Below are 17,037 nucleotides of genomic sequence, written 5' to 3'. Positions count from 1 at the left end.
GACATATATTGGAGGCATCTTTATTGGTCATCAAGCTGAAAGTCTCAAATTTGATAGTTGGATGATCGCCAGAAAATCTAAAGAAGTTATAAGTTATACTATTTGGTTGATGTCTCTAACCTTGAATGGCTGGCTTATAGGATTGCACGATTATGTTAAAATTTCAGGTTATAGGATTGAAATTATCACGAGTTTGCTTAGTTACTCTTTTATCATTCACCTTTGAGGAATGGAGAAACAGCTAAATTCTTGAAAGTGTTAATGCTACAACTTCTGCTTTATTTGACCACTGTTTCACAGTTGATGCATGAGCTAGTGTGCTATGGAAAATGTTTCAGGTCTTGTTCTTCTTCTGGTCTCATGACTAAAAAAATATGGTTCAGTTGAAGTTTGAAGGGAGTACAGGTGATCGAGGAACTATGGCATGTGTGACTTAAAAATAGAAATGCAGTTTTATGTTGGGATGAGATGGTGGTGACTGAATAAGAGAAATGGAGAGCATTTAGGATGAAAATGATATCATCTAATGTGTAGTTTACTAATGAGCAAACACCATGGATTGGATATTGACCAAAGGGTCCAATATTAAGGTGGGGCTTGCCGTGAAGAGCTACTATAAAATGGAAAATGTGGTGGAAAATGTGGTGGAAAATGTGGTCTTTCAGACCCTTCTCAATTCTACAAATGCAAAATCCATCTCTGTCAATAGGGATGTCAATTTCAAGCCCGCACCGGTAGGCCCGACTGAGTCCTACACGTTTATGGCCCGATATAGACTGGCCCGATTAATAAATGTGTCGGGCTTGAGCTCGACACATTTATAAACATGTAGTACATGGTGCAGCCACCTAACCCGATAGGCGCTCGACCGGCTCGACACATTTACAAGCCTGATTTGAACTGACTCCTTTATGCCCGAGCTAGCCCGACCCTTTTAATATTACTTGTAAGTTTTTGTAATACTATTGTATTTAGTGCTAAGGCTATGTGATATGTACAATTGAGATGGTGGTAATTGTTATATGAACATTCATATATTTTATGCATAGTTTAATTGATTTGAACTTACTAAACTTGGGTTATGTGGATAATTTAATTGATTTGAGTTTCATGGGTTAAAGATTGAGTACCTTAGTAATTTAGTTACTTTGCCTATCTTTGGTTTAATCCATTTTAACTATGTGATCTTTTTATTTGTTATCCCCATCTTTACCTCATTTTATTGGTATTTATCTTCAAACACATTTAAGAGACCAATTTTAAAGAAGACCTCTTTTAAAGCCCGTTCAAAGTTAAATAGGTCTATAGCCCGGTTAAGGCCCATTTATAGTAGCTCAATTAAAGCCCAAGACTGACCGGCCCGATTATTAACTATACCATGCCCACGCTAGCTAAACCCGTTTAGCTAAACGGGCATTCACAATGCAGCCCTAGAAATTGGCCGAGCCCAATCGTGATCGGCCCGGCCCAACCGCTTGACACCCCTAATGCACACACATACGTTGAAAACTAGGAACCATTCTCGAGCACATGAACGTCCATTTGAATGAATAATCGACTTGAAACTCTTAACAACAATCTGAATGCACAGTTGGCAAATATGAACCTGTCATCTCACTATTGATGACAAAAACAATGCTGCAAGGTTTAAAAACACACGAGCAGAGAATATTGGCACGACCATACAATGGTTGCGCTATGAACAAGGCCATTTGCCCGTAGATGCACCCATGACATAGAATGACTTATAGCGCGCTACCACAAATCAACTTATGACAGTAGCTTAACAATACAGTGAAGCTAGAAAGTGATTAAATCTCACATATGATTAATATGATTTATTTTTAAATTTCTCAAGAATGGGTAGAACTCAGGTGGAATGTTTATGGTTTATATTTCTCTCCCCATTTTTCTATTGTTTTCCTCCCTTCTTCGCTCTTTAATATATTTCTAAACTCTTTATCTTTTTTATGTTTACATTTTCGTTGAGACTGCTTTTGGTTGCAAGGGAAATGGGAAAGGAAGGGAAGTGAAGCGATTTTTTTCCCCTTCTGAGTCGTTTGGTTGCAACAGAGAAATTAATTTATCATAGTTGTTTGGTTGGATGTAAAATTAATGTAAAATAGATGTAAAATTTTTAAAAACTAATAATCCAACCAAACTCCTCAAAAGAGATGGGGGGGGGGGGAGTACTTTTCAATCTAGAACTCACCCAGCTCCTCAAAATTTATTTGGTTATATGAAACAGGTCATTCAAGTTCTGTACCAAATCAAACCAAATGTCATCAGATACTATGTTCTATCACTAACCAAAATATACCATTTCATTCTATATATCAAATGAATGCGGCACAAATAAATATTTAAAATAATATAAAAGATAATCACAAAGAAAATAGTAATAAATCACAAGTGATAACGACCGAGCGAGGTGAGAATCGAGAGAGTGGGAGAGATCATGAGAGTAAGGTTTTTTTTTTCTTCCTACTTTGGAGTTTGATTCTTTTCCATTGGGGTTGAGCGGCTTGAGCCCATCCTCAAACCCAGCCCATTCAATAGTTGAGTTTTACCAGAAAAGAGAAAATAATAAATTTGGTTAACGGCCATTGTCATCAGATTTTTCATTTATGTAAATATTGAAATCCAAATTAGTGGAATTTAGAGTTCATCACTTGGTGTTAATATCATGAAATCTTTATTTTAGGGTTTAGGATAAAGCAAAGTAAAAAACAGAAAGGGCATTTAAAACATAATTATGAGATACAGAATTTACCGATCTTATAATAGAAGAGTTATGCAGAAATTGCGAGGAATCAGGTGTACAGATTCTGTGGTAGAACAATCCCACTGGGAGTCGGTAAGTAGAAAAGACAAAATAAAGTTTCATGTCAGCTTATAACAATGTAACAACAAACTGATAATGAATAACAAGACACCAAAACCAGGTCTAGGACCGGTGTTCCTATGAGATTAAAGACGGTGCCTAATGCCTAGGATTGGCTACCAATAGATGTACTATTTTTTATTTTTTGTTTCTTTTTCTTTAAATTAAAGTTGGACTAGGAAATAAATGACAGAGAAGGCTGGATTCGACTGGCACTATATTTTTTTCAACCCAGTAGCCGACTAGCCATGCTAGCAAACTCTTGGCAAATAGTTTTGGGGCAAAAACGAAGGGATTTAACTCCTCTGTGGGACAACACAATGTTCGACATACATTCAATGGTCAAAAGTGTCCTGACACAGAATCCAAGGTGATCATTCCCAACCCAATGTTTTAGATGGGCACTTGACACTGTGTTGCACCACAGAAGAGCCAAATCCGAAAAGAAGATACGGTGTGAGTTTCTTCTTACAATTTCTTTAAAGCCTGCTGTGGGCGGTGGGATAATTTGAATCAAATTGTTACTTTTTTACCATACAACCATTAATCCCTACCGGCTACCGATACAGGCGATCTGATCCAAAACCAAATCCTCAAACCATAGTTCAACTCATTTTAGATCAACGGGTGCCAAAAGTTACTCCCGGTCAATGTGTTTGACTCCTCTCCTAACTAGCTTGTTCATTGGGAAGCTCTTCTTTCTTGTACCTGTTCAAACTTTGATTGAAATGAATATAAAATATAAAAATAACATCTTTTGTAATTTTAATTACTTCATCTATTCATTTTGAGCTGAAATTATACCAATAAGATACTTATCTAGTCGCCCAATCACATGAATTAACACATGTATTGTCATGTAACAAATAGTAAAGCATTATGCTTCACTAGGCAAAATGTCAGGAAAGAAACCCCAATAAAAAGTGATTGAAAGTATGCAAATACATGGAACAAATTCAACACACACTTTTCTATTTAATCCACATATATAACTGAAAAAAAAAAAAAAAAAAAACAACTTACCACCGTCTATAACATACCCAATGTTTTTCACCCCACTTTATATCTAGTTCAATTCCAACCAAAAACCCCATTGGAAATTTTCTTTTTATATCTTCTATATCATTTCATGTCACTTAACAGTTTAAATTTTATCTTCACATCTAACCATATCAGAGCCTTAGTCAATTAACACCATATTTTTCACGAAAAAAGAAAAAACTTTAGCTTAGTTAGCCCAGCTCCAGTCTATATGAAACATAGCTCAATAGAGTACACAATGAAATAGGGAGGTATTGGCATTTTCCTCGTGTAGGACTTCATCATCCAGGATTGGATCTTGAATCTGCACTAGAAACAGCCAAATAACAGGGTTATCAATGCCCATGAGGAGTAATAATCAGAGAACTGCATATTCCCAACTTCAAAGCCTATAGATGATCGATTCAACAGGACAACATCTAATCTTGCAGTTCCACTTTTCAAACGTCCCATGTTAAAAATTGAGCAAGGCAGAGAACTCTGGTCTGTATTTATATGAATTCAGGTCTCCTACACTGGACAACCATGTTTGCAGGAGAATGGGGTGGGAGCAACCATGTTCTTGACTCTAGCAGTATAATTGTTGGCAATTAACTCCAGGAGATAACTGTAACCCCAACTAAAAGAATCATCAGTATACATGAATTATCCTATATTCCAACATCTGTTCTACAGAGCAATATAAAAAAACCTCTAGGGAGCGGTGAATCTTGTTCAATTGCTACTCTGCTTGGAGGCATTTGCATCAAATACCAAACATGCCTGAGCAACATGAGAAAGACGAGGTACTGATTAAGTTATAATACACCAAATCCAATCTGTTAGCGACATACAAGGTGTCTGATATGGCCAACTTTAGCAGTCCGGGGTCATCTTGTTTTCAATCCGACACACTTCTTCCAGTCTGTATGGTGAGGGAGAAAAACCAAACATGTAAGAAAAAGTTCGTTCATAATGTTAAGAAACAGAATAATATCTGATGGATTAATCTTACCTATGCAGATGTTGAATGAGAATCTGGTTACCATTTACATCTTTTGGAAGCACCTCTTGTGATCCTTCTTTGTGTAAAACACATGCTCCCAAAGAGGCAGGTTCCAGCGAAACTAATGATTGTGCATCAAAAGGCAGAGTTGATGTTGTCATGGGTTTGTTGTTTTCTTCAAAAACCAAAGGTCCAATCAGTGTTCAAATAGACTTATGTAACCAATAAAATGGTCTCATGGGTTACAACAGTCTGGGTATCCCATTGTCCATGTTGTCTCAGCTTTGAACTACACTAAAAGAAATTGAAGGAGAGTGTCTTTTTATGTTAGAAGGTTCAAATCAAATCAAAGACCGAATATTGTTTGTATCAAGCTAAAAAGGCCAGTAAACCACCATATCCAACCACTTGGGAGACTAGTGATTGTCAGCTAAAACGACCCACCTGATGAGTTCCTCACAGAGTGCCTCATATCTGACCGATGTTGGCATAATAAACCTTCCCCATGGAATTCCTTCACATGCAAGTTAAGAAGGCAGTCATTACTCCCATGACTTCATAACATAGGGGGGAGAGAGAGAGAGAGAGAGAGAGAGAGAGAGAGGGGGGAGAGAGAGAGAGAAGGGGGGGGGGAACTTCACTTGCCTGAGAAGCTTTAGAGAGCTGAAATGGTCCATTGTGGGCCTGAACAGGTAAATCTGCCCCAAATGAGGATTCCGAATTAGTAATATTTGTCACATTGGGTAAGACTCCTGGTTTTTGCAAGGGTGCAGGTTGATTGGACAGACTGAATGCATTTTGTGTTGAGTCTTCCTGGTTCACAGGCATTGTGCATGTTCCCATGTTCATATGCAGTGACCTCTCTCCATCACCAAAGCCCATTTGCATTTGCGGCAACTGTGTAGATTGCAAAACTCCAGGTAGATACATGGGGTATAAACTCAAACCATTTCTCATTGATAACATCTGTGAAACCCACAAAAAATAAAATACTGTTAATAATGAACTAATCTGCTGATCCCAAGGGGGGTTTGGTCCATTGGTGATTCATAGTGGGTAAAGCGCCTCAGGAAGCATCTTACCTGGGTTCAAATCCCATTGGCACCACCCTATTTTCTTCCTTGGGGCTCCCACCCTCTTCAGAGTGGAAACGGCTTGTGGAGGCCCGTAGGGACTATTCCCACTCGAAAGGATGTGGGGACACCCTTCGTTATCAAAAAATAATAATAATAATAATAATAATAATAATAATAATAATAAAAGATGAATAACCAATCTGCTAATGTTACTTGATTCCATTTAAATTCTATTCTCTGATCTTGATAGAAGGTAAATGTGAACTAGATTAAAAGACTCATAGGAAAGCTTCTAACAAACAAGGTATTTTCCTCAAAACACACTAGCTTGTAGGGTTAGATGTTGCACTTCAAGTAAAGCATACCATCCAACTTACTGCACTCAGTGCGATTGCTGATATAGGAAAATCTAAAAAATTTCTTATGCAGTATACGATTACAGGAACCCCAAACATCAAAATTTCAGAATGTTTCACACAAAAATAATTCCACAATTCTCCATCTCATCAATTAGCAGGATACCTTTAGACTGAGTAGCCACGGAAATGGTAATGTCCACTCTACACTTACGGTGCAAAACTGAAAATAAAAGAAAAATTATTAGGAGACAGCCAGGGAAAATTTTTAAAACTAGGACTACAAGCTACCCAAGGAGAGACCCCAACTCAGCAGACAATTTTTCACCGGTGGCCATTTTGATTGGTAAAAAAAGAAGATGGTTTCACAAACTGATAAAAAGAGAGAGAAGGAACTGAGAAAAAGTCTTCTTCTCTAGAAGAGCTAGGCAAAGATGTCCTATCACTAATTATAGGATGTAACTGCGGACGTAAGCAGATCAAAATCGGTGAGTATCCGAATCTGATTTGATATCCGATGGATATTTCATTTGAGTATCCAAATTCATATACACGAAGGATTCAGATATGAGTTATCCGAATTCGAATCCAATAATATCCTAATACTTATACAAGGTTTTAAGTATCCTACGTAACCGCCGATATGTATCATATCTTTAAGGTACCGAAAAGATACCTAAAAAAAATTGGTATTATACATAATTGGCTTCTCTGGTTGCAATGAATAGAGATCTCCCACCGGCAGTATTCTCTTCCTATCACTTATCCATTGAATGCACTTGTCTCGTTGTACTTTGTTCTCCATTTTATACATAATAATTTCATATATTCCTTATTTATAATGTTTGATGCTTCAAAACTGTATTTTGCAAATATCCTAATCATTACCATAGGTTTCTTGACCATTTCCATATTTATCTTGCATCTCTCCAATACGATATGATATGTCTTTTAAAATCACCTTTCCAATACGATACCCGAAACCAATACTTTAACTTTTTCAGTATCCAATATTCAATTATCTAGATTAATATCCAAATAAACAGATAAGAATTCAAGTTCAATTTGGATTTTTGACTGTCCGTTTTCACCTCTACATGTAACCACTTGTTAAAATTTTTATAGCCTATGACTGAACAAAAACTGGATCAAAACACAAGGTGATGCCAGCGTCTAGTGTCTATACCAAACAAGCAAAAAAGAAGCCTCAAAGCTAAAAGCCTAATGGGACAGAAAAGGCAAAAAGAAACCCACCCCCAACTACCATAAAAAGTCTCCTACTTCCCAACTCGAGTGCGTGTTACCCCTTTCGCCACTAGCTCTAGTTTAGCCTCTAAATCCCCTGCCCCTTAAAAAAATGGAAGGAAAAATAACATAAAAGAATTTACATATAAAAAAATAATAATAAAATAAAAGAATTGACTGTTTGATGGCGGTTCCTCCTTCCAACCTCCTCCATGCCAAAACATATTTGTCAAGGTGACAAGGCAACCCAAGCCATTGCGTAGGCGCTCAAGGTGTGCATCAATGACTGTGTAATATAACAGTGATAATTTTATGTAACTATGTTTACATGTAATTCTAGCCATATCAATGCAATATATTATAACTATGCTAGTCATGGCCTAATATGAGAAAACCAACATATAATAAACAAAGCATAAGATACATTATAGGGATATTCATAAAAAAAACAAAACCAATAAACATAAATCAACGTAAACTCATGAAGCATCAACAAAACAGCAAGGCATGCTGTTGCCTTTGGACCCAAGAAAGAGCCTGGACACCTAACGGCACCTAGGCAATGCCTTGACATCTATGCGCCAAAATTCAAGAATCAACTCATATCAATAACAGTCAACATCCAAATTGTCCAATGACCAATGGGAAAATTAAATAAAAACAACTTACATAATCAATTACAAGTTTTCCAATCAAAACAAGGTCAACAAATTCCCGTTTTAGGATTATACCATCTCTTCTTCTTTCGAATTTGTCCTTCGGAAATGATAATGGCTGTAAATCTGTCAGTATCTTTCAGGATGCCAAACCCAACTCCCAAGCAAAATTAAAGGAGGTTTGTGTCATTTTGGCAGCCATCAAAATACATATCACCAGAAAATTCTTAAGCATAACAGGACTTGTGTAGAAAAAAGCATTTTAGGACTTTGGAGAAGGCTTCACCTTCAATCTAAGTTTCATGCATTACATTTGTGCATGATACGTCGATATGTGTAAAGCAGCCAATGACACTGCTCTCATAAGTACTCTTTCTCGTAAATGTCAACACAATTTCCAATGAATTGTGTATATTTCATAGTGCTTTATTTTTTTGGATGTGTCATGCAATATGAAAGTCATGACTGTTAGAAACATTGTCATTAAATGATGACAAATACCCAACAATTTGGCAAGGAACAGAGAAGTTGCTTTCCTTTAAATCTCATTCCCATAGTACAGGACTGATTTGTAAGTGGATCAATAAGAAGTTAGTCTTTGTTCTTGGTAACCTTCAATATCCAGAAGTACTGACTAGAACCATCAATGAAATAAATATGCCCAAAGACAATAGACTATAAAATAGTCAAAAATATGTTCGGTCAAGCGACAGAGAAAGAGAGGAAAAAAACATCACCAAAGGTCAGTTTTGTAGGTCCAATAAGTTGGATATCTATAAGAGATCAGGTTCTGTCTAAAGAGTCATCATGCCCTTTTCGTATGACTGCATAAGTCTCCAAAAGCCTAAGTTTCCCTGGGGCAATTTTTGGAACCAAGAGAGGGGGTGGGGGTGGGGGTGGGGGTGGGGGGAGGGGAGCTGTGGAGGGGTTTCGTAGCCTAGGCTTCCCTAGGTCGCCCAATTGCTAAAATTGGCTATTCTTTGGCCTTGACACTCCAAAACCATGTCCTTGTTACACATTCTAATATGAGGTAACAAACACATAACATGCAAAACCTAAATTTTTTTTTAAAGTCACTATTAAATTTTTACCATATTTGATAATTGATAGTCCACCATGAATATGGGCCCGCGGGACTAGTTAGGCCGCAAGCCTGGATACCCGTTGTTAGCAAAAAAAAAAAAAAGAGTATGCAAAACCTATCTTTGTAGATCAGAAATTTAAAAAATAATAAAATTGTGAAAGGGCACCTAACTTAAGTTTGTCACTTACACAGGACAAATAATTAAGGACCGAGTTTTCCTTCAACCACGGTGAATAGGAGTCAATTCACTGCAGCGGGTACAAATGCGTGCGAGGATTATCGGGATGGTATTTTGGGGAATATATTAAAATCCTATAGGGGTTTGTGAACCCTAGGATGCAGTGGTGAACATTCCAGCCTGGTGGAGGAAAACTTTCTCCAATAATTAATGAAAAAAAGAAGGTGATAGTGCAGAACACATATACTACAACAACTAAAACACGATGAAAGTGCAGATATTTAGACTTCCATGGTTGAGGTGATCAGCTAGCCAAACCTATAGCTAGGCAAGACCTGGTCACCTAGGCAGCACCTTGACAACATGCAAGGAAGCATATCCACGGGTCTAGCCAACAATGCCAGAAAGCATATCCACAAGCACCCAAAAGAACAGAAACACTTGGCAGCCTTAATATGAAAATGTACCCTTCCATTGCACCTTTCTCCAAAAGGCTTTTTTATTGTATTTTTTTATCTATTTATTTATTTTTTTTTTTTTTTTTGGTGCAAAGAAGGCATTGTTTCACTTGCTCATTTTTTTGAGGATTGCAAAAGATGCCTTTTCAAACAGAAAAACACTTGATAACTTAAAAATTCACATAAAGAGTATTTTTTCAGACACATTTTAAAATACACTATCATCACGTACCTCATCAAATTCTAAGACAATATGAGTATTTATGAAGCACGATTTTGCAAGAACTGTTACAAGGACACAATGAGAATTCTCCAAACCTAACAAGTCCGAGAAAGAAGCTCACACGCCAGTTTAGAAGCCCCTCAAATGCTCCAGTTTTTTTTCCTTTATACAACTAAGGCATCTTAGTCTATGTTTGGTAGCCAAGAAAAGAAAAGAAAAGGAAAAAGTACAAAAGACATAATAAGACAGAAATCATAATCACACAATGGGGTTTTTTTTTTTTGTCTATCTCTCTCCACAAATTCATTTTTTTTCTTTTCTTGGCTACCAAACATAGCCTTATTGACAAAGTTAGGTTCTTCAATGGATAGAAGTGAAGGATACCCAGCATAATAAGAAAACATCCATAAATTTAAATCATACAAGAACCAAAAACCTCCAAAGCAATACAAAAAATGGAGGCAAGTGACATAGATCAGCTCAAAAACCAACAATAACTGGAGAGAAAATAGAAAAACCATTGCCATTTAGGAAGCAAGGACAATTCTTTCAGAAACATTAGGAGGCATCCTCTAGCAAAGCTACGAAACTAGAATTTGTAACAGCTCATAGCCAGTATGAAGCCATGGAGATGGGGGGAGGAGAAAAAACAGGGGAATGCTCAATAAAAAGGAATTGCCTTCATCTCAGCCACCTGACAAGAAGCTAAATTACTGAGTCTTATTATAATTCAATGTCCGAGAGCCCAAAAACAATTCTTATCAACTTTTATGATGGCTTGTTAGGAATTACTTGTTTATATGCTCATAAATACACATCAATAGTTATCGATTATCTTATGGGAAAAGGAGATGGCCTGCTAAGAAAAACTACCCACAAATTGCCAATGTGAACAAACCACAGCCATGCAAGAACATCTTTCCACAGTTACAAGAGCCAGCAACTTTACCACTCTCTTTGCCACTAGCTATTCTTTGTTACAAGAGGTTTAGCAATCTCAATCAAGGCTATACCCTTTACCCTCCTGTAAATTGTTCAGAAGTTTAATAAAGCGAGCCCTTCTGAAGAGAGATTATCTCTAGTTTATCCCCAAATAAGAATAACTCCTAAAACATACTCTATTTGAATCATTATTAAAATTTTGTGTCCAGCACAAGAGCATGGTTCTTTGAAAATACGAAGAATACTCTTGGGGGGAAAACAAAATGGCACCAAAGGCCACAATAACCAAATTTTCAAGTTTCAAGTCAATGGAGAAACTGCACATCTCCTTGTCCTCCACAAGCGAGTAATCTCCACTGCCCATCAGATTCAGTAACCTTTGATATAAAGAAAAACTGGGACATGGAAAAACATACAGCTCAGCCTTATCCCATCTAAATAGGGTGGACTACACAAATCCTGTTTGGCCATTCTACTCAGTTCAGTTTGTCGTTGATGATTTACAGAGTTTTTTTTTTTTGTCTTTTGTTTTTAATTTTTTTTGTTTATTATTATTTTATTTTAATGAAATTTACAGAGTTATCTTGATGTATTTGGTGATGCAAATACATCACAACTGTTATTTATTGTGAGTAGGTAAGTTCAGAAACAACTTCATGATTGACAACCTAACATGTAATGGTTAAGTGCATCCGACTATCTGAGGCAAACCCGTATTGTTCCACACATGATTAGCGAACAAGAAGGGAAACGAACATGAGAGCATTGTCCACTGAGAGGGATGCTAAGGGAGAAGCGCTCACTTGAACTTGGAGCTGAAGTTGCTTGAGATATTCAATGGCTTCATCCAACATCGAGGCCTTGTCCGTCTGCCACAAATAGAACGTTAAATTGATCACCGGAGAACTCAAGCTCAATGTACACTCACCATAGAAAGAGGAAAGTAAAACGAATAGGAACCTTGTTAGAATTGGGAATTAAGTTCTGCAAGGCTTTCATTTTCTCATTAATCCTCCTCCTCCTCCTCTGTGCATCCAACACTTCCACGCTTCAGGAAGAGCAGAATTTTTCAAAAAAGAAAATTTTCCCGCAGTGTAGTTAGATGAAAACAATTTAAGAATCAAAGAATTAGGAGTAAACCTTTTCGGACAAATTATGAACTTCGGCAGCTCTGCTTCTTTTCGAAGAAAAACGAGGTGGAGCTGGCTTTGGCGGTGCCTCAGGCGCCTCCGGACCATCCTACGACCAACCAGAATTGACAGGTGATATGCGATATATAAGACTATATAAGAGTACGAAAGTGGTAGGGAGGAAAAAATAAGAAAAAAAATACCTCGCTTTCGCAATCGTAATCGTCGATATCATTATTCGTGGGGACCTTCCTCCTCTTCGCCGAAACCGAGGGCACATCACAGTCAGCAGCTCCAGCGGAAGTTGTACTTGTGGTCTCTTTCAAATTAACGCCGGCAGAAGAAAGGATCACGGAGGAAGAGTCAACAGCGGCAGAGGACTCGGCCATGGAGCTTCCAACCCCGACTCGGCAGTCGGAATCCGAGACAAGACCTGATCCGCAAGGTCGGGGATGAGCCTCCGGCAGAGACTCATAAGATCTTACGGTGGATGTAGGTTGAGAGAACGAAGAGAACAGAGGAGGAGGAGGAACAGCAACAACAGAAGAAGAAAAGGGCATTGGATTGGCTCTATCGGAGGACATGCAAGGGGAGGAAGAGTGAACGAGATGATGAAGAAAAAACGAGATTTCGTCTGCTTCAACAAGCGTGGGACGAGGAGGAAGAGCAGAAGGAACCGGCGGAGGAGGGGAAGAGCAGACGGGCTGATCGTACATTTCCGCCATATAAAGATGTATCAGAAAGAAATCACAGTAGCAGAAGAAAGATGAATTTCTTGGTTTCCAGTTTCCTCCGCAAAAGCAAAACCATTTCTCCTCTTCAGTCTCAAGGGTCAAGACTCTCTCTCTCTCTCTCTCTCTCTCTCTCTCTCCTATTTTTCCGTGGTGTTCTCTTTTGCGTTTCTGCAGTTTTTATCTTGTCTGTCTGATCTGTTGCTGTGTCTGTCTAATAATAACAACAAACCAGAGGCTATGAGTATGGCTAGTTGCCTACTCCATTAAGAGCTTTTCCTGCAACGTTTTTACTTGTTTTGAGTGTTTGTTTGCGCCAAGTACAAAACCCATAAATGGAAGCCGAAAAATTGAAATCAAATTTGGTCCCTCTTTCTTTCCTCTCCCTCCTAATTCCTAATTTGTAGTTTATTAATTCGTATTAGTGCGTAATTATTAATGTAATTTCTGGTGAGCTCGTCTTGAGGTGGACCCACCTTCTTACCCATGGTAGCCGACGTGGTGACCCACCTTCTTACCCACAGACTCAACTGGATTGGGTGATTCAAATATCATTTTGGTAATCTTAGGCTGTGTTTGGCAGCGGAGAGAAGAAAAAAAAATTTACATTTTTTTGTATATTTTTCTTAAGTGAAGAATTTTTCTTTAACGTGATATGTTTTCAGTCTTCACCAAGAGAAGATTCATCTTTTGAAATTCAAAATTTCTCTTAGGAATTATAAAGTTTTCTTTGGTTCCTCCAAATTTTTTTTACAAAAAACACAAGAAAATAAGAGAAAATATGAAAAGATAACAAGACAAAAAATTATGATTACACAATGATTTCCTATGTGTCTATCTCTCTCCTAAAATTCAAAAATTTTTGAATTTTTTTCTTTTTTTTTCTTCTCTTGGTTACCAAACATACATAATCTTTTTATTTTCTCACCATTTCATTTCTTTTATTCTCTTTTCTTTTCTTTTCTTCTCTTTTCTTTTCTTCTCTTTTCCTTTCTTCTCTTTTCTTCTCTTGACTACCAAACACAGCCTGCTTGTGTTTGATATCCATTTTCACGTATTGGGTATAGAAGGCATTCTGGAATGACAGAAACATTGTTTGGTACTTGTATTTATTGTATGTTCCTAGAATGGAATCAAGAACGGTACTTGTTCTAGTACACATCAATGGCCCATTCTGCGTTCTCATTTTTGAAAAACCGTGTCAATTTGAAACTTTTCTATGTTTTGTCCACCAAGAATAAAAGTCTTCTCCTTCATCACTCTTCTTTGTTGTAGACATCTTTGTAAGATGTACTCTTTACATGTAGTCTTCCACCGGATTCTTTCATCGATTTTTTTTTTCTGACATATAATATCAATTTTATTGCAAAAAAAAAAAAAAAATATATATATATATATATATATATATATATATAATGGAAGGCAGCCCTTTAAGTCTCAAAGACATGCCTAGGAGAGCAAGTCGGCCCCAAAAACCTAACAAACAAACATCCATAGATTGGTATCTGATCAACTGTTTAGAAATGGGCCCATGCCTGCTATAAGCAAGTCTGACAACTTTCGTGCGGTCAGTGAAAGTGAAAAAAAGATGAGGCCTAACTATGCCCAATATAAGTACAAAGTCCATTCTAAATATTATTTTTAGGAGTCCTATCCAATCACCTTAGATTAAGAGATTCTTAGGACTTGATCCCTTGCTCCAATACTAGGGGATGACAATCAAATTGAATACATTTTGATTCTTCTTAGATCCCATAGTGGTAGCCACATGTACTAACTACACCATTTTTTTTTTTCTTGGAAGGCATAAAGAAAATAGAAGGAAAACCAAATGCAATAGAAGGCTAAATGTTATGTATAACATGACCATGCACATAGCCATTGGATGAAGTTGAGGGAGTGTACCATGGATCCTCATCTTCATCCAACAGTTTATGCATGATTGTGCACCATGCATGATTATGCACACAACCCTTCCTCTTATAAAAATAATTATTATTATTTGTGCATACAAGACAGCAAAGGATTTATTTAAGTAGCAACATCTTCGCCAGCCTGGTGGTCAGTGTCTCAGGAGCAACGAAGAAGTCACATTTTTTCAGCAAATGACTCGTCCATCGTCGTGTGATGAGAGAGGTATAGAAAAGAGAGCCGAGATGAGGGATCGATAATCCTGGTCGCAATCTCTTTTCAATCTCAATTCAATTGGAGCTGGGAAGACTTGAGAGATCGGTTAAAAATCCTAGGCAATGGTATTATTGTCAGTCCATATCGATATATGTGATAAACTTATATCAACTTATTAGATTCTACCAAAAAAAAAATTATATATATATCAACTTATTAGATTCGACGATTTTATCTTTATTTTTATTTCACGGCGCACCATCATTTCACCCGAACACGATCCTCTATCTGCCCTAGTGCCTCCATTTGTAATTATAGCCATGCACTGGCCGCTCTTGAGAGGATCTGATTCTCATATTATCCCTTTCTGCCTAAGCATAAAAGCTACACAACCAGATAGCATTCTATTCCCCTACAATTGCTCCTGAGATCTGATTGCCCCCCCCCCCACCCCCCCCCCCCCACCCCTTTCCTCCATTTCACCGCCTTGTGCCTAAGCATAAGAGCTTCACAACCAAAAAACATTTTATTCCCCTACAATTGCTCTTGAGATTATCTGATTCCCCCCCATTTCACCCCTTTTGCCTAAGCATAATAGCCACACAACCAGATAGCATTTTATTCCCTACAATTTATATACAGATTTGATAGATGGATTGGGATTCTCACCTTAACACTGATCGCCCAGGTTTTGTTCATACCTACCTAGGCGAATCCAAGCAGTGTCAAAGGTTTTGTTCATACCTACAAGGTTTTGTTCATACCTACCTGGGCAATATCCAAGCAGTGATTTGACAGCTTTGAGCACGCTGCCTCTGTTTTGGTATGTAAAAGCATAGGTATTGATTCTCCGTTTGGACACTTGCCTATCACCCAGGTAACTTTGATCAGAAATGAAGGATCAGCGCTGAGGAGGGGAGCCAGATCCTTGGTGGATACTCTTCCAACTTTGGTTGACCACGAAATGGACCAGTAAAGAGTCGTACAGTCAAAAGACCAAACCTCTGCCATTTCTAGTCTCGGAAGAAAGGTCAAGATAAAGAACAGAACGCACAGAAATGATGCACTTGAAGCCTCAAAATTTAAAGATTTTAAGGTCTCACCTTACAGATCTATTGTTTCTGCAGAAGAAATCAGAACCTTTTAAAAAAAAAAAAAAAAAAAAAAAAAAACTTTCTAGACAACCAATAATAATAATAATTTGTTCAGTTCTCTTTGTATACATTCAGCTTTTCAATTTATAAACCTCCCTATGCTTTGCAGTAAAAATAAATAAATAAATAAAACAAATCATCATTTTCTACTATTCAACTGACTGAAAGAAGGAAACAACAGCCAAAAATAAATAAAAAATGAAACTAAATTATTCATTATTCAAAAGAGAGTTGCAGACACCACCTACATCAGTATTATGTTTATGTCACCTTCAATTCCTCAAACCATCGACTCATCATGCTAGCAAAATAAAGTGAGAACCTGAAGATCAAGGCCAGGCTAGGGCAAGGCTTTGATAATTGGACCTTCAGTCCTCATCCTTCCCACAACGACCAACTACTAATTAGTGTTGGAGTGGCAAACAAACATTCCCCAGCCATTACAACAGGCCTGCAAATGGCTGGTAGGCAAAAGTCCTTCATTGGCATCAGGCCACACTTCCAAGTAAATATTGGAAGTACTAGTTGGGCTTCAGTACCAGCTAAGTTACTTGTGATAAGTAATTTGCTTCTTCCTATTCCCACAGCAGGGTTTAGGAGACGAATAAAGTAAAGAACCTGGTCTTAACTTTTCGCTCTTCCTGCCATTACTTCGCCTCCTCTAACAGGAGATATAGCTTTGTCACCATGACCACCAATAAATCCTTGCAATACAGCATGCCACAAACGAACTCAGCAAAAACTATCATGAAAAAATGGCTTCAAAA

The 17,037-nt window shown here is 37.6% G+C and overlaps 1 protein-coding gene across 5 annotated transcripts; it reads right to left on the bottom strand.

The window, feature by feature from the left end:
* Positions 1–3,851: 3,851 nt before the first annotated feature.
* LOC122076708 (transcription factor SPATULA-like) lies at positions 3,852–13,292 on the bottom strand. Of its 5 annotated transcripts, none has more exons than XM_042642171.1 (10): positions 12,462–13,292; positions 12,269–12,366; positions 12,089–12,176; positions 11,932–11,997; positions 6,509–6,565; positions 5,556–5,876; positions 5,355–5,424; positions 4,920–5,085; positions 4,759–4,829; positions 3,852–4,234 (listed from the first exon to the last, which is right to left on the bottom strand). In XM_042642171.1, the coding sequence occupies exons 1-9, from the start codon at positions 12,981–12,983 to the stop codon at positions 4,781–4,783; spliced, it is 1,437 nt and encodes a 478-aa protein (XP_042498105.1). In that variant the 5' UTR covers positions 12,984–13,292; the 3' UTR covers positions 3,852–4,234; positions 4,759–4,780. The 5 variants fall into 5 exon arrangements, with proteins under 5 accessions (XP_042498105.1, XP_042498104.1, XP_042498107.1 ...); XM_042642170.1 differs by having other exon boundaries at positions 3,852–4,229; XM_042642173.1 differs by lacking the exon at positions 3,852–4,234 and having other exon boundaries at positions 4,380–4,829; positions 12,089–12,154; positions 12,269–12,367; positions 12,462–13,287.
* Positions 13,293–17,037: the final 3,745 nt, after the last annotated feature.

The sequence above is a fragment of the Macadamia integrifolia genome, chromosome 4 (genome assembly GCF_013358625.1).
Source record: "Macadamia integrifolia cultivar HAES 741 chromosome 4, SCU_Mint_v3, whole genome shotgun sequence".
NCBI classification, from domain to species: Eukaryota; Viridiplantae; Streptophyta; class Magnoliopsida; order Proteales; family Proteaceae; genus Macadamia; species Macadamia integrifolia.
This window is presented reverse-complemented; position numbering and strand designations above follow the sequence as displayed.